The sequence below is a fragment of the Megalops cyprinoides genome, chromosome 17 (assembly GCF_013368585.1).
Source record: "Megalops cyprinoides isolate fMegCyp1 chromosome 17, fMegCyp1.pri, whole genome shotgun sequence".
Taxonomy (NCBI): Eukaryota; Metazoa; Chordata; class Actinopteri; order Elopiformes; family Megalopidae; genus Megalops; species Megalops cyprinoides.
In genome coordinates this window covers 13,534,198-13,559,125 of record NC_050599.1, presented here as the reverse complement: position 1 = coordinate 13,559,125, position 24,928 = coordinate 13,534,198, and the positions used below count along the sequence as shown (strand labels likewise).

Here is a 24,928-nt window from a genome sequence, read left to right as displayed (position 1 = left end):
ACTAGAATAAGGAATTCCAGCCAAGGACCTACTCAGGGACATGCAAAGGAATTCCCTCATTGCACTTCCGGGCCTGTGAATGCAGTGCTCACGGGCACAAAAAAAGCAAAAAAAAAAAAAAAAACTACCATATTTGTAGGCTTTTGTCTTAGGCTTTCATTTAGATAGATGTGGCCTCACAGGAAAAAAAAATGTTCAAATTATATGCACAACATATGTAGTGTTTAACATGAGCTAAATAAGCAGGCTACACAATGTTTCCCCTAATTGCTCTGAAATCTGGAGACCTTCGGGGAAATGTACTTGACCACTAAGCCATGGGTGAATTTTTTTCACGTCTGTCTGGTTTTATCCCAATAACGATAGCTAACCGGCCGCGTGTTCTTAAAATAACCCTGCCTCAGCATTTCCGCGTCTTCCCCCTTTCAACACCGCACATGGTTACAGTCAAGTACATAAATCAGGCGCCACCGATAGTGTAGTTAGAAGAACTAGGCACACATGCTACATCGGACCGCCAAGGCTTGCTGCTGTTGCAGCAGAAGCAACACAAACAGTCCCAGATCAGCGGTTAAAAGGGGGGAGGGATGGCTTGAGATGAAACAAAAAAAGCCAAGAGTAATCAATACCTGACTCTCTCGTTGCAAATTGCTGCAGCGTTTTACAGGTGTAGTGTATTCTAAAAAAAACGGATTGACAAAGCGGGGCAACGGAGCCACATGTCACATGTGCTTCATAGGAAGAAACGGGACATCTGCAAGCTGGATCCGGAGGAGGATGCTGCGGCAAGTGATTCACAGAGGGCTTAAAGCTTCTTTCTACTGGCTGGGTTTATTTGTTAGCAGGCATCCGGTTTTTTTCCTCACTGTTCCCGCAGTCTTAACCATCATTTTTGGATCCACCGTTCTGAGCAGATTCAAGCCCGAAACAGACCTCGAGATACTGGTTGCCCCGACGCACAGCCTTGCTAAAATAGAACGGAGTCTAGCGAACAGTCTTTTCCCCATCGACCAGTCAAAAAACAAGCTGTATTCAGACCTGCACACTCCCGGCAGATATGGCAGGTTGATCCTGCTGGCAAAATCCGGGGGAAACATACTGGAACTGGCCGAGCAGGTTCTGCAGGTCCACAAGAAGGTGCTGGATTTGCGGGTTAATTACAAAGGGTTCAATTACACTTTTGCTCATCTGTGTGTCATGAGCTACCGGGATAAGAGATGTCTTTTGGATGATATAATCACAATTTTCGAAGATATCCGCTTAGCTATTCTTTCTAACAGCACTTTCTCAAAGGTGCCAGTGAGCTATCCAAATACAACATTAAAGGTAAGACAGTAGCGATTTTTAAATGCTGTTTCTTTAAAATATAGCGTTTCCACTGGAGCCACAATCAATTATGGAAGGAATGCATGAGTCAGGTGCCCCGATGTTAGAATGGACGAGCCTTAGGTGCATTATTAGCCAAAATCTGAATTACCGGGATTTTCCCTAACGATGCACCGGCTGTTTAACTAGCTGGGTAGCTTCCGTAATTTTAATAACGATTGCAGTGGCGGCAGTGTGATGCTTGGCAATGTATCCAGTTTTCTAGACGAAAATGAACAATGAAAATGTCTAAAATAGATGCAGTTGCATCGCCATGCATTTGCTCTACACAGGCACACTAAACAGACAGAATGTTCTGCATTTCATGCATATAGGAGAAATGTTCCAATAAATCGTGCGGCACTGAAGCAGTCGCCTGTTTCTTCCTTCTCCGACAGATCTGGAATGACATAATAGACTGCCATGGACTCTGCATTTGTACTGTGTATAAGATGTGACCAGCTACGTCCGTGTATGCAATTATTATAACTTTCCCAGCCGCATACCTTAATTCCTTCAACTTTTCCTTTAAAAAATGAGTGTGATTGTCACGGCATGATTCTGCATTGCAATATGAGGCAATCACTTAACTATATTTAGTGGGATCAAAATGTTTGTATTACTGAAAATAGATTTTAAATGCACAACATGCCCATGAACTGAATATAGAACCGGTTTTTGCATTCATATGGCGTGTGAGCCTGTAATATATTCATTCAGTGAATACAGTAGCCTCTTACACAGCTCCCCGTGGGGGCCCAGTGTACTATGTGCTTCATGGTCATTGAGAGAATTATATCCATGTGGTGAACTGGATCAGAGTGTATTGGAATTTTATCCCTTTATCGTGATACACAAAACTGAATGTAACTTACCCATTGGAACATCTGTATTTATGGTGCTTTTTTTGGGGGGGGGGGGGGGGGGGGGGGGGCTGGTATGACTGTATTACAGTGGCCAGCTGTAGGGGGTAGGGGTTTACTGTTCCCTGTGAGTAATTTACGAGAGCCTGTTCATTCATACTGTGCTTCACACTAAATCACTCCCAACCTGAACATCAAGAGGCTGTAATGCTGCATCCAAGGCAACAGCACTCCCCTGCTGCCGTTTCCCCCCAATGCTCTCTGCCGTCATCACCAGCAGTGCATTCCTGTCTCATTCCTCAGCGACCCTCAAACACCGTGTCCCTCGGGAATCCCGAAAATTCTCATTTGAATGAGGAAAGTGACCCGCTTCATATCTGTCTTTGTGATTACTTGCTTCGTACTGTGGGGTCTTGATATTCCTGACTGTCTGTGCAGATTTTCTCCACAGATTTTGCACTGCGCTGTTTGCGTTTGATGTCTGCTTGTGTGGGTTATCTACTATATTTACATATTTTGATAGTAAGTTCATGCACAGCAACTCAATGTTAAACGCAAAGCTGGCAATGATAAATTTGATGTTGTTTGCATGCATGGGGGCTCTGCAAGAAGTATGTTTTTCCATGAATTGGAGGGTTGATGTATTGTTCTTTTTCTTGTTCTTATCCTGTCTATGTGCTAATAAGTCACCAGGTGCGAATGTGCCATTATTTGCTGTGTTAATGCTACATAACTGTTTGTTTCTGTTGTTATCAGGCTGCAGTAGAACAGGAACATAAAACGTAACAGAAAACAATAGTCCACCATCAGGTGTTTATTAGTGGACGATGCTTTGATCATGTGTCAGCCTGAAACGGCAATCAGTGCACTGTATTTAAGTAGCATCAGTTTTCCATTGCATGACCTCGTAACCATTGCTTCACTTGAGGAAGAGGCCATTTTAATTTCACAGGGGGTGGAGAGGGCAAGTTGAAGCAAGTACTTCAGTCATGTCTCAATGGAATACATTTCTATTCCTGGTTTGTGTTTAAGAATATCACCTTGGTAAAAATAGGATAAACAAGATATATTACATCCATACTGCCACATCTATGTGAGGTGTGACAGAGTGTAAAAAAAGATAAACGATTGAGTAATCAATATCAAATTTAAACAATAATGTTAATATGATGCATGTAATTTAATTGTGTGATGTGACAACTTACTTATAATACATCACTAAGACAAGTAAGAGAGGGTATCATTCCTTATCAAATATGGCTACTTTGTACAGATTGTGTGTGTATGAACACTACGTAAGTACACATAGTTTGGTCATTGTAGATACATATTTAGTAGCTGTGTTGCTGGTTTGCTAGTTTTGCACATATTTTAATGGTCTCTGCATTCGGAAGATCTATGGTTCTGTTTGTAGATCTCTGAATGGGTAAAGATAAGGAATGTGAAATTGAAATATGGCTTAAATGAAAACTGAAATGCCAGTTTCAGTAATAGTATTTCCTCAATAATGTGGTTAGACTAGCAAATGGACTAGCAGTAGTGCCAGATCCAGGTTTTACTGTCTGACCAAATTGATTTTGTCTCTTCTTTAGGACGGGAGGGTCTCTTTCATTGGGCACCAGCTGGGAGGGGTGGTGTTCGCCCCCAACAGCCGCGATCAGCAGGTGAAATTCGCCAGGGCCGTTCAGATCACATACTACCTCCACAACTACGACTCGGTCACCCAGGATGCCATTGCCGAGCAGTGGGAGAATGAGTTCTGCAAACTCATCCATCAGCTGGCTGAGGCCAGCGAGGACCTGTACATTCAGTCGCTTACCTCTTTCAGCCTCTGGAGAGACTTCCACAAGACGGGGATGCTAGCCAGGAGCGAGGTGCTGGTCAGCCTGGTCCTCGTCCTGCTGGCAGCCACCGTCTCCAGCTCCATGAGAGACTGCCTGCGGGGGAAGCCTTTCCTCGGCCTGCTGGGGGTTCTCACCATCTGCATCGCCATGGTGACTGCAGCAGGGATTTTTTTCATTTCCGATGGAAAGTTTAACTCGACGCTACTCGGAATCCCCTTCTTTGCGATGGGTGAGTATTCCAATGACAGCTACCCGCCCCACATACACACCCCTTCCCAGCTGCATAGGGAGGTTATGACCAAAAATTACTGCATGGGCTTCCTCAAAGAGGAGTTTTTAATTGTGTTCCATAGCTGCAGGTGTTGTGTGCATCCCATGAAAATCTCCATGGCAGTATTCCAGGGTTTTTTTTTCCGGCTATCAGTTTTTGCAGGCATTGTTTTTCATATTATGGTCCTTTGGGCTGCTTTTATGAAATCCCAAGTTCATTGCTGAGCTAAAAGGGAAAGGGAAGTTAAGTGCAATTATTTCATTATCCCATCGTTGATATTTAAGCAGAGATCTTCCAAGTAAATAAAGGGAACAATTGAACTGTCAACATTATGCACAAATAATGGTCTCTTGCAGTCCATATTCCTCGTTTCGTCTTGTCACTGATCCAGGAGAAACATTCAGCACACATTCCGATTTGAATATCTGAATATATTAATGACGCAACCAAGTTAAAAAATCAGAGAATCCACTTTGGTTAAATGAAGTGAGTGTGCATAAAACTGACATGATACCAAACAAACGTTCACATTATTGTACCAAAATAATGTATGAATCTGGAATGCTGGAATAGTTAAATGCTGAAAGGAGAGATAATGGTAATGAGCCACCGCACAATGCAGCTTTTCTGCTGCCTGACACAATGACAGAACAAGACACCTGAGCTGAAATAAAGAATGAACAGACAAAAAGAAAAGGTGACAAATAGCGGTAGAGCACATAGCTGGTGTTATCAGGCTCGTTCTTAAGTCTTTGTACTGAAATCACCATGGCCCTCTGAGTTTTATGAAAAACAGAGGCTGTCTGAGTTCCACCACAAGTGGAGTAAATACTATTCACATGGGGCTAGTATCAAAGGAATCCTATTATTATTAACAAATCTACCACATTTTCCAGTCAGAGAATGTGATAAGTGCATTTTTGTTTGGTGTGGACCTGGCTTACCACCATGCTCCCAAAGCACCCTTTGCTTCACTTGGTAGCAGGTGTTACTTTAGTACAGAATAGGGAAGTTTCTATATGACTTCTGTAAATCTTTTATTGTTTTGTAAGGTTTGCATACACTCGGCTGACTGGACAGAAAAAGGCGCAACGACCTCATAAGCTGTAAAATTTACAGCAGGGAAATCAGAAAAGAAGTGATACTGTAAACAGTTCTTCAATGCAAACAGCACCGACAGCCAGAAATCATGTTTCTCTCAAATAACAACTCATACAACAGTTAGTGCTGTTATAGTTATTGATATCTTTTATTTTTGTAGTGAACTTGGAAGCTTTAATAGTGTTTTCATTATCTAAATCACAAGTGACATCCAGTACTAACATTTAAAACTTAAAAAATAATTAAAAATCTGTGTTATTTTAACCACTACAGTAAATGGCGCATTATTCATGTAGTTAATTTCAAAACTATAGTGATGACCCCTTTTCTTTCATATACAGGTTTATGCTACCTGAACCATACTCAATTGTTGGTACATGTTACTGGTTTCTAAATTTCCTTCTGCAAGAATATTCTGGCCCGATGTCATTCCCTCTTTGTAATACAAAAGCAGTAAATGGACAGACACTTGATTTCTAATTCCCTGCAACTCATTTCTTCCAATCGTCATAGGAACTATATAAGAAATGGATTCAGAGCTTTCTTCTGAATGTGGTTTTACTGAATCACTTAAGCTATTTACTTTCTACTGAAATGCTCGTTAATACCTACTTCCTGTCTGCCTTCAATCCCCAGAATTGTATTTATGCATTTCAGTGATAAGGTATTTTTATGAAGAATAAGTAACAACAGTGCGAATTGCAAGTGCACTTTGCACAGAGAGAGGGAGAAGCAGAGCAGTGAATTCTGGGCTTTTGTTTGGGGGCTAGATAGCATGAAGTTGGTTAAGAAACCATGAAATGATTTCAAATTAAACTTATGTTCTTGGTTATTAAAACAAATGAAAAGCTTTTCAGTATGGATACCCGCAACAAAAGAGGTGAAGAATAGCATGTCAAATTTGAGGTACTTCCAGTGAAGTTGTGCTATAAAGATGTACTTAGTATGATATGATTCTGCCTGATATGATGTGGATGTATGCAAAGACAAATTCCAAACAAAGATTCTGGAGGAGAATTTTCAGATAGTCGTTTTGAAATTAATCAATTTCGACCAACTAACCCCATCCACAAGTATAAAAATCCCACTTGCCACTTCAGTTCTGTTTCAGCTGTTCAATGGCATTCCTCCTCCACCCCATCTAAAACTTTTCTACTGTTTATGATATCTCAATAGGGGCCATGGGGTCATGGATATCATGATATCTCATGGCCATGATTGATCCTTTCATCGGACTCCAAATGAAAGATCTGTACCCCTACGCTCCCACCAATGGCAACATTGTATCAAAATTTGCATTTACTGAATTACCAATATTGAATAATAATTCTGATTATATTAATATGAGGGACTTCACCCTTAAGTAGAACTGCAGAGCGAAGAGCTCAAGCTAGCTAACAAAGCATTAGATATTGCAACTTTTTAAATGTTGATCTCTTCAGCAAGCTTTTTTTTTTACATGTTTTGATGTTTTGCAGAGAAATTCATATACAATGTTTGTGTTTTATGGGGGCGCATTTTAGTCTGTGTTAGGGAAGCAATCCAGCTGACCATGGTAACTATCAGTTACTATGGTATGCATAGTAATATATCAGCATATATTATCTAGGGTTGCCTGGGATTGTCCTGCAGTGTTCAAGTGTGAAGTATGATAATGCTTTGTAGCCAGTTCAAGTGGAAACTGAATAGATAGCTGTAGCTTTAGATCTACATAGTGAAATTGATTTCATTATGATTTCGTTGGGTAATCAAACAGATAGATATGATGATCCATGCAGGTGTTTGTTGCTCACCTCTTGTTTTGGTTAGTGAGATTAAAGAAGTGTTGTAAGTCAACTGACAATTATGTTATGTATGCTTTACATAGATTAACATTCCAGTAAGAGTCTGTGTGAAGCGTTCAGTCACTTTTCAACTACTGTAGTGTAGCAGAATATAAGCCTACCCCCTAGAGCCAGAACAAGAGAATGATTGTTTCCTTCAGCAGGGGACTATGGCCTTTAGCTTGGCAAGCTATTAACTGGCAAGTTTGTCTTGGTGTGCTGTACAGATTGCGATGACAGTGATTCAAACCCTGCAGAGTCTACCCCTACTGAACTAGCTTGCAAGCTAGCTCAAAATACTAGCTAAATCTGAGATACATACCTCATGAAAACACTTACACAAACTTACTGATGATGATTCAGTTTCAATGTATCATTGTAATTAATTGTTTTAAGGTGACATTGTAACACTCCCTCATAAAATACAGAAAGAATTTTCAGTGTATCATGTGTAATTCACTTAAATGTGAGAAATGACTAAAGGCCTGAACACCTCTCCGAGGCCCTGTAGGTGTTGCATAGTAAGTTTGTATGCATTGCATCAAAGACTACAGACCTAACAAACTAACCATTTCAGCTTGTGCTGAGGAGTTTATAGACAGAGGAATCATGCTGTTTGTTAAATATGGTTATTGTATCTATGCAAATGTAAAAGCTTACCTTAGGGTTATTGTAGATGGAATAATATATCTGAATTTCAATTTCAGTGTAATTTAATTATCCAACTCTACTTATGAAATTACAATGTGTTATACTTTTGTTTCTGTTTCATCATTCATAACTCCCCCCTTTATTTTTCTCCACAGAACAATACAACTAAGCTGGGAACAGGGACTATGAATAACCTATATCTGCCAAGATGTTGAGCTTTATTTAATTTGAGACTTTATACTTAAAATGCAAAGCTATAACATATTAATTTGCATAAATTCTGGAAAATTAACATTAATTCCCATGGAAAATTTTCCATTTTGAAAAATCCCAGAATTTTGCAGCCGTAGTCACGGTACTAGGCTGTCTGTGAGTAGGTAAGAATACGAAAACAAAACAGAGCATACATGCGGAATTGAAAATCCCCAGAGAAATGCTGTTCATTAACTTTGGTCAGTGTCAGCATGGTATGTTCAGATGGTCTGGGAGACTTCAGCTGAGCTCCTGACAAAAATCAAAAATGGGTTGCCAGTTGAGCGGGAGTTAGCATCTCCTGGTGTCCTCTGGTGACATCAGTAGTGTCCACATTGACATTTACAATATTAAAGGGGAATTTTAACATGAATGTACCAAAAGTAGTACCATTAGCATATTCTCATTTAAATGCACAACAAATCTGTTTCATCATGAGATAATATGCTGTTGCTTTCTCACCATGCCTACTACCACAGGTGAGCAGGTGGCATTTTTACTATTTGGATTTTTGTTTTTTCAGTTAAATTAATGATATGCTAATGACACAAAAAGCGGTAGTTCTGATGTTGTCTTCCCTTCTGTTAATAACAGTGAATCTAAAAAGCGCATTTATGAATGAGGGCGGTGGCTCACTCATTAAAAAACAAAATAAACATTTTATAAAAATACCCCTTCGTCTTTATTTATTTATTTATTGTTTTGTGATTATTAAGCCTACTTTATGCCCTAATTTCTGCCACTGGTTTGAACAGTGACATTGGATGAAATTAACTTAATTTAATTGTCGGATAGTTAATAATTGTTGCAGCCCTAGTTTTTCTGTGTTTTTGTCATTTCCAGTTTAACTCACCTTATGTAATGCAACACTGTACGGAACTGTCATTTTAGTGAAACAATATGGTATTAACTATGCCATTGAGTTTACAGGCACATTGAAAATGCTTAAGGCCAAATGAAATTAATGTTTAAATGTTACAACTGCAGTCTTCTTTTCATTGTGGGTGAAAACACCATTTTGAATGTGTTCATCTGAATTTAAATAGAAGCATGTTGGTGGAAGCCATATCAAATATTTTCCAGGCAATGTATTTAAATTGAATTATAGTCAAATATATGGGCTATTCTTTAATCAAAATGTCAGTCTGTATTCCTTTCATTTTTTTTTTCACTTTCATTATCTGCTTAGGTTAATAAGGGCTTTGCAAGGCTATTATTTGTTATTATTTGAATAAAAATTTTATTCCTTTGCTTGATATTATGTGCAGCCATTTTAATTTGTTGTTAAGCCTTTTTTAGGTTTATTGTTTAATTGTTAATTCCTTGACACATTGACACATTCCATGTTAAATGCATAGTGTTTTGTATATTATTGTGTCATTGTTAACATACATGAAATTTTACTTTACTTTACTTACACAAAACACGACAAGTGCATAGCATATTAGACAAGCTTAGACAAATCTCACAAATGGCAATTCAAATATCAATTGCATATCACATATCACATAATTGCACTTAAGCATGTGACAGGAATGGGGGGGGGCTTAAATGCATTCCACATAGTCAAGCTTCTTTAACCCTTTAGCCGAGTATGTTTTTAGGACAATGGGAGTCAGCTGTGCTCCTGCAGACCCTTTAGTTTTGCTGACTTTCTCTTAACCAACTTGAAATGGTTTGGGCTGAATAAAGCCCGAGGCACCTCTGGAACTGCAGCACCATTATATCAAAATTTCTTTGGCCCACAAGACATCATAGACCTCCAGGTCCAGAACTGAATGTCTGAGATAAATGGGAAATTGTGAAGAACATTCTGTATTAGTTTGTGGTATGTGAATTATATTCTGATTTGTGGGTTAAATGCATAGAAATCATAAGTTAATATTATTTAACAAAATAAATATATGCTATCCGCATGGGCTCAGCAGAATCATTTTGTAAATATGTTTTACGAACTGCTGTTTATTTCAGAGCTTTAATGTGTACATCTAGTGACATTTATTAGGGGTTGCATTTATGGAGGCTGTAAACACAAATCTATTACTCCCTGTCTGATTCTCAGTGTTACATTTTTATCACTGTGCCCAACACAACACAGAATTTGTAATTAATGTCAGTGGCTGCTGAACACAAACAAAAAAAGTAACACATGGTTAAAATCCATTACTCAAAGTTGGAGACAAAAACTCATTACAGTTAGACTGAGTGTGGGCCTAATTAGTATTAAATGCTAAAACGTGTGGCATCCATGTGGTACAGAATGGTTTTCCAATACTGTAACTTTTCAGAATTTTACTTGTGTCATGTCTAGAGTATGTGGAGGCATTTTGATCCTCACATGTAGTGAGACAGTTCGTCATTTTGATGATATGATGAGTTTTCATGTTCAATTATGTGAATTGAGCTATTTTACTAGGTACTGAATCCGAAAATTTCGAGTCATAAAACCAGTGCATGTCCATTTTATGGAGAGTTAATCGGCCTGTCTCCTAAAAGTACCCCACCATTTTCTGGTCTTTGGTTGTACTTTCATCTTTGTCAGGTGTTTTTTTTTTTGCATTTCTTGCATTTGCATACACATCCAAAATTTTGACAAGGCTGGCTCCAACAATAACGCTCACACAACTTTACACGTGCACACAAATTTATATACGTGCATTAGGCTGGGTCATTGGTCTTTGTTGTCAGTTGGGCCTTATTTGGGCCGCATCGTTAAACTATCTGTTATTGTTGGTCCACTATCTTCTTGAGTATTTGTTTCTAAGCTGTATAGCATTTCTGATCTGGTTTGTTACAACTGTTGCAATGCAGATCACCATCACTCTTTGGCAACGCTTGAACTCATATTCATTGGTTTAAAACACTGTAGGATCAGTGTTCATCATCAGCTGTGAGACATTTCTTTCCCATATTGTCTTCATTTCAGACTGGTTCCTTGGATAAGGATTTGGATGTAGAACCCAATATCTTGTATATTTCTTTGTGTTTATGTATTACGTAAATTCAGTGTTTAATGGCATTAAGAGATTTAGATCAATCTTGCCAACACTGCTTTCACATACTTCTTATTTATTTCCATAAATCAGAGTGCTTTGTTCAATATGTCTTACTTATGCAGTTCCTTATTATTATGCATTTTCCTTATTTTCTTTGTTTTCTTAAATGCAGGTGCAATTTTTCTGTTACATTGACAATACGTTACTACACTGTTTGCGGTTATTGGGAGCCCAAAGCCACTGAAATAATGTCCTCTAATATTGATTCATGGTTTTGGCGAAATGCACCTCAGTTTGTCTTGAAATGAAAAGTAGCCTCTGCAATCTACTTTTCTCCTTTTATATCAAACTCACTTCAAGCACTGGAAATGATTCTCTGCCTGTAGAAGTCACAGTAGGTTGTGATTTACATATCACCCCAAGCATTAAAACATTTTAAAAAGGAAATTGTTGCATACAGCTGTTGTAGGTGTCATACTGATATACTGTGATAACTGTAGTGATATACTGTAGGTAACACACAATATAACAAACATTTGAAACACAATGCATGTTAAACATTTAGTCTGATATTTACATACAATGTAGTCTTTTATTCTGTGTATAAAATGTACTGTTACCTGTAACAGTAAAAAGTTTAAAGATTAAATTACTACTTGTAATTCTGAGAGAATATGGGAAATGCTGAGAAGAACCTCACAGTGAAAGGAGGTATACCTTGTTTTCTGAATAGGTTTTGCAGCACATATTTCATGCCTAACTTGCACAGTTATGTACTGCATGTGGTCTTAACTCCAACAGTATTCATCACATGATCTGAGTCAGACAGTAGAAAATTGAGATCTATGAAATAATCTCAATGAATAAAATAATCTTATGAATAATGAAATTTATTCACACATTCTCAAATGCTCACATGTTTTTTTTTTCACTCCCTTGATTTACTAATGGAAATTAAAATTGTACTGAATTTGTGCACCTGGCTGGCAGTCTATAACAGGCCTTTTTTCAGTATTCACAGTCTCTGCCTCCCTTTCACAGACTCTTACGGGAGCATGACTTACATTGTTTCATTGTGCCATTTTATTTATATCTTGATTTTGCTACATTTAGAGGGCAAAATCACTGACCCTTGTATAATCTGCTGTTGTCAACTATTGTCCACTACCTTCATATTGAGTTTTATTTGGATGTGAATTCACTGTAATTCATTTATGACAGTGGTAATGTTCATTACATGTGGCAGGGTTGCATTTGGCTTCAGGGAAACTCTCATTCTTCTGACCTCTTGTTGTTTCTTGTGTTGTTTCTTGTCAAAGGGACAGCCAGGTGGTATGACATGTGAAGATTATGATAATGGCCTCCTAGTAATAAAAGAATGACTACAGCTGAATAATGCATAGGGGGGGAAATCGTTATTTAGATACGGAATAAAACTGTGCTGTTTACTGGAAGTAATGTATTATATAATGCACAGAAAAAGAGGGATACCCAAAGCAAAAGGCAGTAAAACTGGAGTAGAAATGTGCTCATTTGGCTAGTTTTGTACAAAATGGAATATTATAGAAAAGAGTGGGATGACTGACATTACAATGGATGAGATTACTTAGTTGTAACAGATTGCATCTGATCTAAAACTATTTTTGCTGTACTTTCCATTTGTTTAAATACGACTGTTTTCACCTTTAGAATGTAAACAGCTACAATATGACAGTTCTGTCCATACTTATGATTTTATGACAGGTAAATTTCAGTGGTATAAACCAGCACTTGTGCTTTCATGTTTAACCTGAAACCTGAATTTGAATTACATGGCCATCAAAAATGTTTACGCCTCAGGGGTTGACCAGGCCACACAATTGTGCACTGTAATGGTGTGGAAATAGCAGAGATTGGATAAAACTAGAATTTGCTGTGGTTGCAGGAACACCAAAATGCTTATTTTATACTAGGTAATATTAGATTGCTACTGCCAAAGTTATTAATACATGAAATAAATGTAATACCCTTAATTTTTTACCAAAGAGACAAGGGAAATTTCAAACAGATTGTACATACGTGACATGTGTAGAATGCGTGTAGAATTTACTTGAAAAACGTCAATGGCTTCTTTTACTGACATAATGTCCTTCAACATAGAAAAGAAATGTTTTGCCTTCAGACTCCAGGGTAATGTTAACTTGGGTCCAAGCCAAGATGAATTGCTATAAAGCGTGCATTTGAGTCCCTGCCTTGGCTAATGGCGGGACTTTCTGATATATTGCCTTTTGTATTTTACATTGTTTTTAAATGGCAATTTGAAAGTATTGATTTTATCCAGTCATCTAAGACACAGCTGCACAGAGGTCTCCCATGGGACACAGCATGTATTTGATGGACTTCAAAATGAATGGGGATTGCATGAAGTTTTCCAAAGGGCATGTTAGTATTGCTTATCTATATTGGGGGGAAATGCACACAGGCTTAGACATTTGTAATCATGACTATCCTTATCCATGACTATCCATGACTAGCCTTAAAAAAGACAACCAAAGGTTTTTATGTAATTGTTTTGAAATAACCTCCTAGCTGTAAAGTAGTTAATGAACTCTTTACATTTTGTTACATATTATTCCATGACAGGCACCATTTGTGAAAGTTTTTTTTTTGATGTTCCTCAAAGGTTATTTTGGTTTCAGTCAGGAGATGACTCACCAAATGCTACAGACAGTCTTAAATGAGGAAGCTCAAAGAGAATTTTTGTCTTTGTGTTTATTTTCTTTCATCTGTTTTTTTTTACAGCTAGTGAAAAATGACATTGTTTTATAAGACATCAGGACTCTGACTCCAGTCTCATGAACTACAAAGTACTTAAAGGGATTTTCTAAATGTCATCTCTTGAAAAATGCAAGTACAATTTAAAAATGATGGCTACTATGACACATCTCAAATACTAATATTATCCCATATGAAAATGAAATATATTGTACTATATTTAAGAATATTTTGTGTGGCCCAGAAATATATTGCAGTATACCAAAGCGGTAGTAAGTTATGTATTTTTATGTATTCAACAAATTGAATAAGGTAAAAAAACACATTCTGTAAAATATATTCTCAGTATATTATTTTTGTATGGGAAACATGACCACAAAGGCTTTTATACAAAGATTTCACCAACATAGTTATCTCTATATGCAATCAACATCCAAATGCACTTTTGATAGAAGACAAATTATCAGAGAGTAGTGCAGGCAAAAATGTGAGAAATGGCAAGAAAGCAGAAAAGTAAGCCCTGACATTGAATGTAAAGAAGTATTGAAAGAGAAAAAAAATAGATTTAAAGGCAGCAAAGTAAAAGGCAGTGTGGTGAAAACAGGGGTGTAAAGAAAAAGACAAGCTGGGCAATGCAGGACAACTTCCTGACAGGAAAATATAAAATAAAATATAATTATAATATAATTATAATTAAGTTTCCTTTGTTTCAGCTATTATGTTTGTTTGTACTGAGTATAGTCTAGTAGCGTGGGCCATTAAACAGGCTTACTTGGAGAACTCTAGCATATGAGCAGGTTTGCAAGGTGTTAGGCAGCTGCTGATTTTTGCAACAGCCTGGTCACTGGTAGTTTGAAAGTTAACAATAACACCAAGATCAATCTGTATGTATAGAGCCAGTGCAGTGATTTTGTAATGGGTCTGCTGTGGGTTGCATTCCGGACTTTTGTAGGACACTTACTGAAGCGTTTTGAACATCAAGTCACAAAACAAAATAGTAATATCGAATTCTGTGAAATTATAAAATGAAAGAAAGATTTATAGTAACATATGTTTTTGAAATGTATAAAACATGTCAGTGAAATTTTGTTTTTTACTTGTCCATTAGTCTTCTTGACTTCTGTTTGCTTTCTGTAGTCATTGCTTCTTGCCAATAGCACCACCGCATGATGCCAATGTTAGCTGAGAAAGGCAGCAGAATGGCAATTGACTCTACTAAGACCAGCATTATTCTTATTTCTTATCAGCATTATTTCTCAGGGGAATATTGTTTTGTGATAATTTCATATTGTGAACTGCATTTCGTGAAACATATTGCATCGTGAGCTGAGTATATTGTCTCATACCTACAAGTCATTTATGAAGGGAGGATTAAAGAACGCCAATGGGTAGGATCAATCAATCAGTAATCAATTATTGGGAAATAAATTCATCCATGTCTCTCTGCAGCAAGCTTGAATAGCATCGCATGGAGACAGGCAGTGTTTCTAAGGTGAAATAATGCTGCGTTGAATGGTCCCTATTCACCCTATTTTCATGCTATGAAGAGTTGGGAAATCAGCTAATTTAATGTGTGCACAAAGTTGAAGTAATAAGCAGGTTCATTCTGTCATTTGCTGGTGTTTCAGTGTAGAATCCATACTTTTCTACCAACAGTCTTAGCCAAGAGTCAGTCTCCTTAGCTAGGATCAATAGGTTGTTGAGTACAGTGGACAAGAGAGTCTGTCTATACAATTTGTAGTAGACACTCCCACCACACAGGCTATTGATTATCATTCATTAGGGACCACATTCAGGCGAACAGCCAAAGGTCACCCGTTGGTTAACAGGAACGTCTTTGTGCTTTGAATCTTTTTTTATAATCCAAACTCTACATCATTCCTCTGGGTGGGGCAGCTTTGGTCAGTATAGCATTTTTCATTGCGACAGTAATATGATAGCATTTCATATTCGATATAACATGCCGTGCTTCAGTGTAACAGTGTTTTCAGTTCATGTAATGCTATTCTGTATCTGCAGCTGGTGTATATAAGGTCCCCTGCTATTCCTCTCTAATCCCTCTCACTCTGCTCAAATTTACCAAACTTTAAACCCACTCATAGCCCTGCCCAAAACTTTAAACCCACCCATACCCTCAAAAATCTGAGATAACCTTTTATGCCATTGATTAAGTATGGCTCCATAATACAACACAGTTGTTTTTAGAACAAAAGAAGACATGTATTGACAGGACAAAAGAAAAACTGAATACAAAACTAAAGAAAAAGATTATTAATGCTGTCAATGTCATGTTACTTTGCTCAGAATATTCCACCCTTCCCTCTTACTCTGTGAATGATTCCACTTGCCAAGAGGCCTTTATAGTTCATTCTTTTTAATGAATACAATTTTTTGAAGATATAACAATGCTTTTAAAAAAATATTTGAATTATTTCAAACAATTCTGCAGCAGTGTATGCCCAGCATTAAAGCAAATATATTTTACATTCCTGCTACTGAAGTGGGAAGATTACAGGGGCTAGTGTTTGTCTTCTGATAATAAAAATGTTTCCCAAGAGAATGATCACGTCATTAATCTTACTGCTCCCGTTTCTTAGGTCATGACTCTCTCCATGACTTTGAGGGCATTGATTTTTTTTTTTTTAATTTATTTATTATTTTTTATCAGTGCTGACCTCCAAGATGACAGAACCACCCATGCACTGTGCTTGTGGCCAAAGTCAACTCTTTTAATAATATTCTTTCCTGTTTTTTATCTATTTTTTTATCATAAACATAATAATGTTTTATTCATATATGTTTGTGAAACAGTTCTAAAGATTGCTACAAAGAGCGAAAAAACTTTCCACTGAATTGTATGGATTTACTGCTGTGCTGAAGAGGACACAAAATCGCCAGAAAGAGATTAGTCGTATTACATGTAAGCTACTTATAGTGAATGTCTTTTTGAATTACATATTATGTTCCATTAAGTGACCAGTTGTTTAATTTGCCATTGTCACATTAGACTAAGAATTACGAGAAAGGAGATTTCTTGCAGTGAGGCTAGCCACAGCTGAGTTTAAAATTGCATTTACATGTTCACTGAGGTGGAAAGGAAGGGCCAATCAATGTGTAATTCTTTTTTGGATTTACTGTACTGTGTATCTGGTATTTTCCTTTATTCCTTTATTCTTTTATATACTGATAAAATTCTCCTTCATTTGGGCATTCCTGAAAGTATTGCATGGCTAGCGTATGCCCTGTAATTTTGTATATATTGGCCTTTTTTGTGCAGTTCCATCCATATTATGTGAAGTGTTCTGCTTTGTAGTTACCAAACAGGCTAATGCTGAATGAGCATGCTCACTTTTATATATGGGAATCAATGCAGCCAAGATAACGTAATCCATCTTTAATTGAACTATCAGCAGGGAATGTACTTTGACTTGACAGATCTGATCCTGCCAAAGCTAAATTTAGTTTTATTTTATTCATATGCCAAATTGCTCTGTACTGAGAAGTAATCATCCCGCTCTCACCACTATTGCGTACACTCTTCGTAAGGTTAAAATAGTGTATGCAAGCAGTACATTAATTTATGATACTGAATCTTCGTATGGAGATTTCCATACACACTTCCATACACTGGATTTCCCTGGTCCTTTGAAAAGACATCGAGAGCTTATCTTGTATACTTTAGTTTTACTGTTGGTATCTTTATTTTAATGTAGTCAGGAAAGAGGAAGCATCCCACATCTGTGCATGTGAAAATGGAACAATTTTGCACTGGTTGGAATCATAAAAGGCACTCATATCACTGCAGCATAAAGTTTGAATGCCTCAGCACAGCGATTGAAGTTTATGATAAAATTGAAGCACATAAACTTGTCCTGAATTCATTGGGCCCAGATTGTTCAGTTCTTAGAGTGAAAGCCGTAAACCCTCAGTTGTCCTACTTTTAAGCTCAATAAATGCGTACAAATGAGAAACTGTGATGAAAACTGTTGGACACGACATTTTATTCTCTTTATGGGTGTTGGCAATTTTATCATACTGTTGAGCTAATGCAAGGTTTTGCTCAGAATATTGAATGGAAAACTACTGCACTGATATTGTAGCCATACATTGTACTTTCTGCTGTGTATAATCTTTGCTGTGTTATTGAACACAGACATTGCCCTTTGACATTGCTTCATGAATCTATAAATTCTGACATTTTCACTAACATTGATTAAAACAAATGGATTATTACAGTATTCAGACTTGTGTGGATATTTACTAGAGTTTTAGTAGTGGGGACTGTTATCTCCCAGGGGAAAGAAGTGCCCAGATTCCATGAGCCCTTATTATTACTCAATTGTGACTTGAGAATGGGGCTCTTCACAAGCAGGCAAACATGTAACCTGACATTTCCCTTGATATATCTTGTACTGCTGTAACTAATTAGCAAGACTGATTTTCTCTGAGATATGCTTTTTGCATGCGTTTTTCATTGGCTGAGGTCAGGTCCACATGACCTCTGGCAGCCCAAAAGGATGTCCACTTACAAGCCGATACAGTACATGTCATGCATGTTACAGTGCACATTATCTGGATGGCTCATCCTATTTATTGAAATCGCTATATCCGACAATCCATATGCAATAGAAATCGATGAGTCTGCAGGACAGCTGTGTAGTATTGATTTAAAAAAGGCTACTATTTGCCCCTGGAAACCTTTAGCTGACCCTGGAAATGTGGACTCACTGACTTACTGCTATCTAAAAAATACCAGTCATAACTGATCTATCTTTGAGGATGGAGATTTTTGTATTTCCACTTTAAACAATGTACATCAACAAGTTATATGTAGCATTTTATTGACATGCTGAATTTTTCCATTGATGCAGCCTTTTCCCACTGTATGTAGGTTGAAAAACCTCATCACCTGTGCCCAACCACATCTCTGACGCATGAGGTGATGTGGTGCTTATGCAACTCCCAAAGTCATTAAAGCTCGACATGTTCCACCATGGCAGATCAATTCATTAACACCCCAAACAGTGAATCAATTCCCAAGATATGTACACAGCATTCTTTGAACCCACAGAAGCATTTGAGGTATCTTCAATTAATTAGAAATGTGATCAATAATAGAATTCCCTTGTTGATTTTAAAATAGCTTGTCCAATTAATAATGGCCTCACACTGCTATATTTCTACATATTAAATCACAATTGTTGCCCTCAATGTCATATGCAGAATACCAGGTTTTTCTGTAAGAATGAAATTTCTTTCATTTTAAATAAACAATATTTTGTGTATGAATATATTGTCCCCTTGTAGACAAAAAACAACATCATATTTATCATTTTAATTATTGTGGGGGAACACCAGGGGAATGAAAAGTTTGCATGGCAAGTCTTTCACAATGCCAAAGGGAACTAACTGAAAAAGAAACACAGAAAGGAGTCTTTGTTTATCATATTAAATCCCCCCGTTGAAACTCTGTGACACCCTGTGAATTAAAAGTCAGTTGTGCAGTGTTTTTTTATGATTTATTTTTTGTTTTATTTGCTGTTTTGTTTTGTTTGCTTCAGTATCATTGAACTTTTATGGTAGTACCTTTACGTAATGCCTTACGACAGAGAGCTGAGGCAAGGAGAAGCAGGAGCTATATTATCAGACAGAGCTTTGAAGCGGGGTTTTTCTGCTGTTATACCCGAAATGGTCCATCAGAGACCTGTGACAAACTGCCCTCTTAAGCCCTGTCGGACATCGTAACTGTCTGGAAGCTGCATTTGTGACATGACATACAACATTTCATCTCTCCCCCAACCCCCCCTGACACACACATACCTCCAGGGACACCCGCTGTAAGTTTTAGTTGAAGATCACTCCCTGATAGGCACCATCCTCCAAAGACGATTTGCAGCGGGGCCTTCCTCCACAGTTGTTACACATTTAGATAATGTTGCCGGATGGCAAAATAAACCAACTCCAGAGCAGAGTACGTGATGTGTGTTGGTCAGGCTGTGCTTTTAGAGCCCTGAATTGTGGCCCTGTCCTGAGATGTGTCCAAGGACATGTGGTCCTGGCAGATGTGTTATGGCAATTAATCTGAAATTATGAGTGGTGGGCAGGCTTGATTTGGGTGGCATAACGATCGGACTCTGTACCCTCAATTTCAATTAAGCTGCTTCATAAAGTCCCAGACAGGACATCTACCTGCCTGCTGTGTGTGATTCATCACCACCACCGCCCCCTCCTTATATCCGCCCACCACACACACACACACACACACACACACAGACCCTGTCTACCTCTGCAGTAATGACTTTGTGAAGGCTGGTGACTTTGGTACCTCACCCAGGACGCTCACTGCAGTTTTATTTCCCTGAGAGCAAATCCCCATTGAGCTTCAGAGGAGAGCGTGACCCATGTCAATACCACGTCACCTGCAAAAGATGCTGTTCTGAGACTATTTCACAATATGTAACTGTGCATTGCAGAATACCCACTCAGACTTAGAGCTCCTCAGGCTGATCTGACGTTTTATGCTTGTCCCTGCTTCTTATACTTCAAAGAGTTACCTATTTTAGTTTTTTGATTGTCTTTGCATACCTGGTGCAAGCTTGAGCTCTGACTACTAATGACATTGACACTGAAATGTTCCAGTATGTGTATGCTGCAGCCATGTGTTTTAAAATGTTCTAAGGGCAGGGACCAATACAAATATTGGACAATGAATTTTATATTCCACATTTTGTTCTACAGTTTATAAAGTGGGAAGACAAACCAAGTCATAAAATGTTAAATGTGTCACTCTCTCATTTTCTATTGGCAAAAGGAAGGTCAATATTTGGATTTGATTCCACTCCAGCTGCATTATTTTATTATTTTCTTATGTCCCGTGACCTCTGTCACTGTCATTATCTATCTATTTTTGAAGGCACTTTTTGCACAAAACAATATTGAAATGAAAATGTAACATACCTGTTCTAAGCCAAATTTCTGAAATATGTATTTGTTTTATTTCCTGGTATTATTCCTCAGGAAGAACAGGTATGGTAGGGTAACATGATGTTCAATATAAAATGAATACATTTTAATATATGTCAAAGCATATGGTATATATTACAAAATTATACATTATTTCCACTGTCAATTTTTCAATATTATGCATTACTTTTAAAAATGTAATTTTCTGTATGTGTGTCAATGTTGCTGTTGTTGTTGTATGCTGACATTTGAAAGTGGCATTATGTAATTGTTTTGTTAGTGACAGGTTTTTATCAAAAGCAAACGCTTGAATAGCAAATCAGTTGTGCAAGTCCACACAGTTCTATAAGCATCTATATAAGCACTTGTACACAAATATTTTAAAAGTGGACAGTGAGTTCTGGCAGAGGAGTTTTTTCACTGAATTATTTATGTGCTTTTCTCATTAGTGGAAAACAGTTCGATGTGCCATGGATCACGCTGCAGCGTGGTCACACAAGGCTGTAATAGAGAACCTTCACGGAAGACTTTTTCTGTGAATTGAAGAGCTTTCCTCTTGACCTTGTCTTCCACCACTATGCTAATGTGGAAATGTGCAGCGGTGATTCATATGGCCACTTGAAAGGAAAGTGTGGCGGGGTCCTGCAGTCTAAGCTGCTAAGTTCAGTTCCTTTCTCAGCTCTCTTTATGGCCCGTTTCTATAAGTCTGGCAGTCCTCCACTGCTTACTTAATGAAATATTTAATTTGCGTTTAAAGACGTCGACATATTTAGTCGACGAGCTGCCGGCTTATGTCGCAGACGCTGAGTCATACAGGGAAATTCATGATACATCTGCCATTTTTATGTTTCTGTGAATTTCAATTATTCAGCCTCATCATAAATTTGAGGTTTTGCAGTGTGATGAATGGGAGGAATCTGTTGAGTTCCCGGTCTTTCATACTGGTTTGGAGATTGAATCAATAAATGAGTTTGCCAATTTACCCACCATCTTAATATGTCCATGCACTTAGAGCATGAGTCAATGAAAGACAAAACCTCTACCATTTTCTCCAACGCTCCTGATAATTTGTGGTGTATCCCTTGTAAAATTAAGTGCATACTGCAGTCCCAGAGATGCGTTTCTGTGAAACTGCGCTTAAAGTTTGATGTCTCCCTGGAGGCTGTGTGCAGGAGAGAGGGCCTCAGAGACTGCTCAGAGCAGGTCGATTCTTCCCCGCTTGAGCGATGTGTTGTGAGAGACAGAAACTATGAATGGTCTTGCCCTGCACCCAAGACAGACACAGGGATAATTGATGGAAAAGTAAATACTGTGGATTCTGCCTCCTTTTTAAAGCAGATTTAATTCAGCTGTGCACTCCAGACACAACTGCTGGCATGCAGATCCAAATTCCCAGCTTATTCAAAGTGCATTTCATGCCCTTTATTATATTTCACAACATGGTTATATTCAGCTGAGTTCCTTTTCTTTCCAGCCTTTAATAAGTAGCCATATTAGGCTGTGACCTTTCACCAAATGAGGAGGATAGGAAAGACGTCTTTATTCATAGACTTTCTACAGTCTGAAGATTGCCCAGGATTAATTAAGAAACGTGATCTGTAGTGTGTTGTGTTTAAAAGTCTGCCCCAATCCAGTACATATTACTTGAAATTATGGTACTCCACCTTACAACTGTGTATGGATAAAATGACTCACACTTGCATGAATAAACCAAAGCTAGGACCCAATTCCTTCCATGTCTGCTAAATTAATTGAGACTAACTAATTGACTTGTACTGCAGTCTAATAAAACTGCAAGCTAGTAGAGTCCATTCAGCAATTTGCCTCAGTCATTATATTGATGCAATTCTGTAAAATCAATCCACTCTTTTTCTGCGTTCAATGATTGGAAATTTATGGTGCAACGATTGAAAGAAACAATCGGATAGATTTCAGCACGAGGTGAATATTTCAAATCTGTGTGGGCACACAGACAATCCAAAATGATTTGACGTCCTCTCAAATATTCAAGACGTGTTATTGTAGTTTAAAATATTCAGAAGCGATTAAATTCACAGTATTCAGCCCTCCATTTGTAAAACTGCTCCAAATACATTACAAAATATTACTGTAGCGCATTTCCATTTGTGAGTGCATGTGCTGGCTGAGCAGTATCTTTTATTTTTTACTCTGCAAAAACGTTTCACCCGACTTGTAATCAACTCATTATTCTGTTGCTGTTTCAGGGCATGGAACAAAAGGAGTCTTTGAGCTTCTTGCTGGGTGGAGAAGGACTCGAGAAAACCTGCCGTTCAAGGAGAGGGTGGCTGACGCCTTCGCTGACGTGATGGTGTGCTACACCATGACCAGCTCCCTTTACATCATCACGTTCGGGATGGGCGCCAGTCCGTTCACCAACATTGAGTCCGTCAAGATCTTCTGCCAGAGCATGTGCGTGGCCATCCTGGTCAACTACTTCTATGTCTTCTCCTTCTACGGCTCCTGCCTGGTGTTCGCCGGCCAGCTGGAGCAGAACAGGTATCACAGCGTCTTCTGCTGCAAGATACCGTCGGTGGAGTACCTGGACAGGCAGCCCACGTGGTTCAAGACGATGATGAGCGACGGGCACGACCTCTCCACCCACCACGACAGCATCCCCTACCAGAATCACTTCATCCAGCATTTCCTGCGGGAGCACTATACCGAGTGGATTACCAACACTTACGTCAAACCCTTTGTCGTCATACTCTACCTGATTTACGCATCGTTTTCGTTCATGGGATGTTTACAAATCAGTGACGGATCGAATATAGTCAACCTTTTAGCCAGCAACTCTCCCAGCGTCTCCTATGCTCTCACCCAGCAAAAATACTTCAGCAACTACAGTCCTGTGATTGGGTTCTACATCTACGAGCCGATAGAGTACTGGAATTCCACTGTTCAGGAACACCTGAAGACACTGGGCCACGGATTCAATAAGATTTCATGGATTGACAACTACTTTCAGTATCTGAGGGTGGTGAATGTCAGTGCATCGACCAAAAGCGAATTCATATCTATCCTCCAGACTTCGTTCTTGAGGAGCCCAGAGTACCAGCACTTCAAGGACGACATAATTTTTTACAAAATGAGGGACGAAACAGAGATCATCGCGTCCAGGATGTACCTGGTGGCCAGAACCACGGAAAAAACACGGGAGGAGGTAGTGGAGTTACTGGAGAGACTGAGACCTCTGTCTCTTATCAACAGCATAAAGTTCATTGTCTTCAACCCCACCTTTGTGTTCATGGATCGATACAGCTCCTCCGTCATTTCTCCCATCCTGACCTCTGGATTCAGCGTCCTGATCGTTCTGATCCTGACGTTTTTTCTGGTCATCAACCCCCTGGGAAACTTCTGGTTGATTCTGACAGTCACCTCAGTGGAGCTGGGCGTTCTTGGTCTCATGACACTATGGAATGTTGACATGGATAGCATATCTATTCTGTGCCTTATTTATACGCTGAATTTTGCGATGGATCACTGTGCCCCTCACCTTTATACCTTTGTACTCGCTACCGAGCACACCAGGACTCAGTGCATTAAGATTTCACTGGAGGAGCATGGAGCAGCCATTTTACAAAATGCATCTTGTTTTGTAATCGGGATGATGCCCTTGGTGTTTGTGCCTTCCAACTTGACCTATACGCTGTTTAAGTGCTCCCTCCTCACCGCTGGCTGCACAGTTCTACACTGCTTTGTCATTTTACCTGTATTTTTAACATTTTTTCCTCCTTCCAAAAAGAGACACAAGAAAAAGAAACGGGCAAAAAGAAAAGAAAGGGAGAGGGAGAGGGAAAGAGAAAAGGAACGAGAGAGAGAAAGGGAGCGGGAGGAGATCGAGTGCATAGAGGTCAGGGATAACCCTGACCATGTGACCAATGTCTGAATAGCTGTAGGCTGCATATGAAGGGAAAATGCCGGGAGCATCTCCTGTAAAAAAAGGCAGCAACAACAAGCAGCACTTCACAGGTCAGGAAGTGACAGAGCTCACCAGCCCACAGAGAAAGGATAGGAACTCAAGACA

The 24,928-nt window shown here is 38.6% G+C and overlaps 1 protein-coding gene across 1 annotated transcript; it reads left to right on the top strand.

The window, feature by feature from the left end:
- The first annotated feature begins 509 nt into the window (after positions 1-509).
- Positions 510-24,928, top strand: ptchd4 (patched domain containing 4). The gene is made up of 3 exons (XM_036550449.1): positions 510-1,326; positions 3,821-4,301; positions 23,109-24,928. Exons 1-3 carry the CDS (start codon positions 727-729, stop codon positions 24,788-24,790), a joined length of 2,763 nt encoding a protein of 920 aa, XP_036406342.1. The 5' UTR covers positions 510-726; the 3' UTR covers positions 24,791-24,928.

Coding starts and splice junctions, on each gene's coding strand:
- ptchd4 (XM_036550449.1), top strand. CDS start 727: ATGTGCTTCATAGGAAGAAACGGGACATCTGCAAGCTGGATCCGGAGG. Junction 1,327..3,820: donor ATCCAAATACAACATTAAAG/GTAAGACAGTAG, acceptor TCTCTTCTTTAG/GACGGGAGGGTCTCTTTCAT. Junction 4,302..23,108: donor AATCCCCTTCTTTGCGATGG/GTGAGTATTCCA, acceptor TTGCTGTTTCAG/GGCATGGAACAAAAGGAGTC.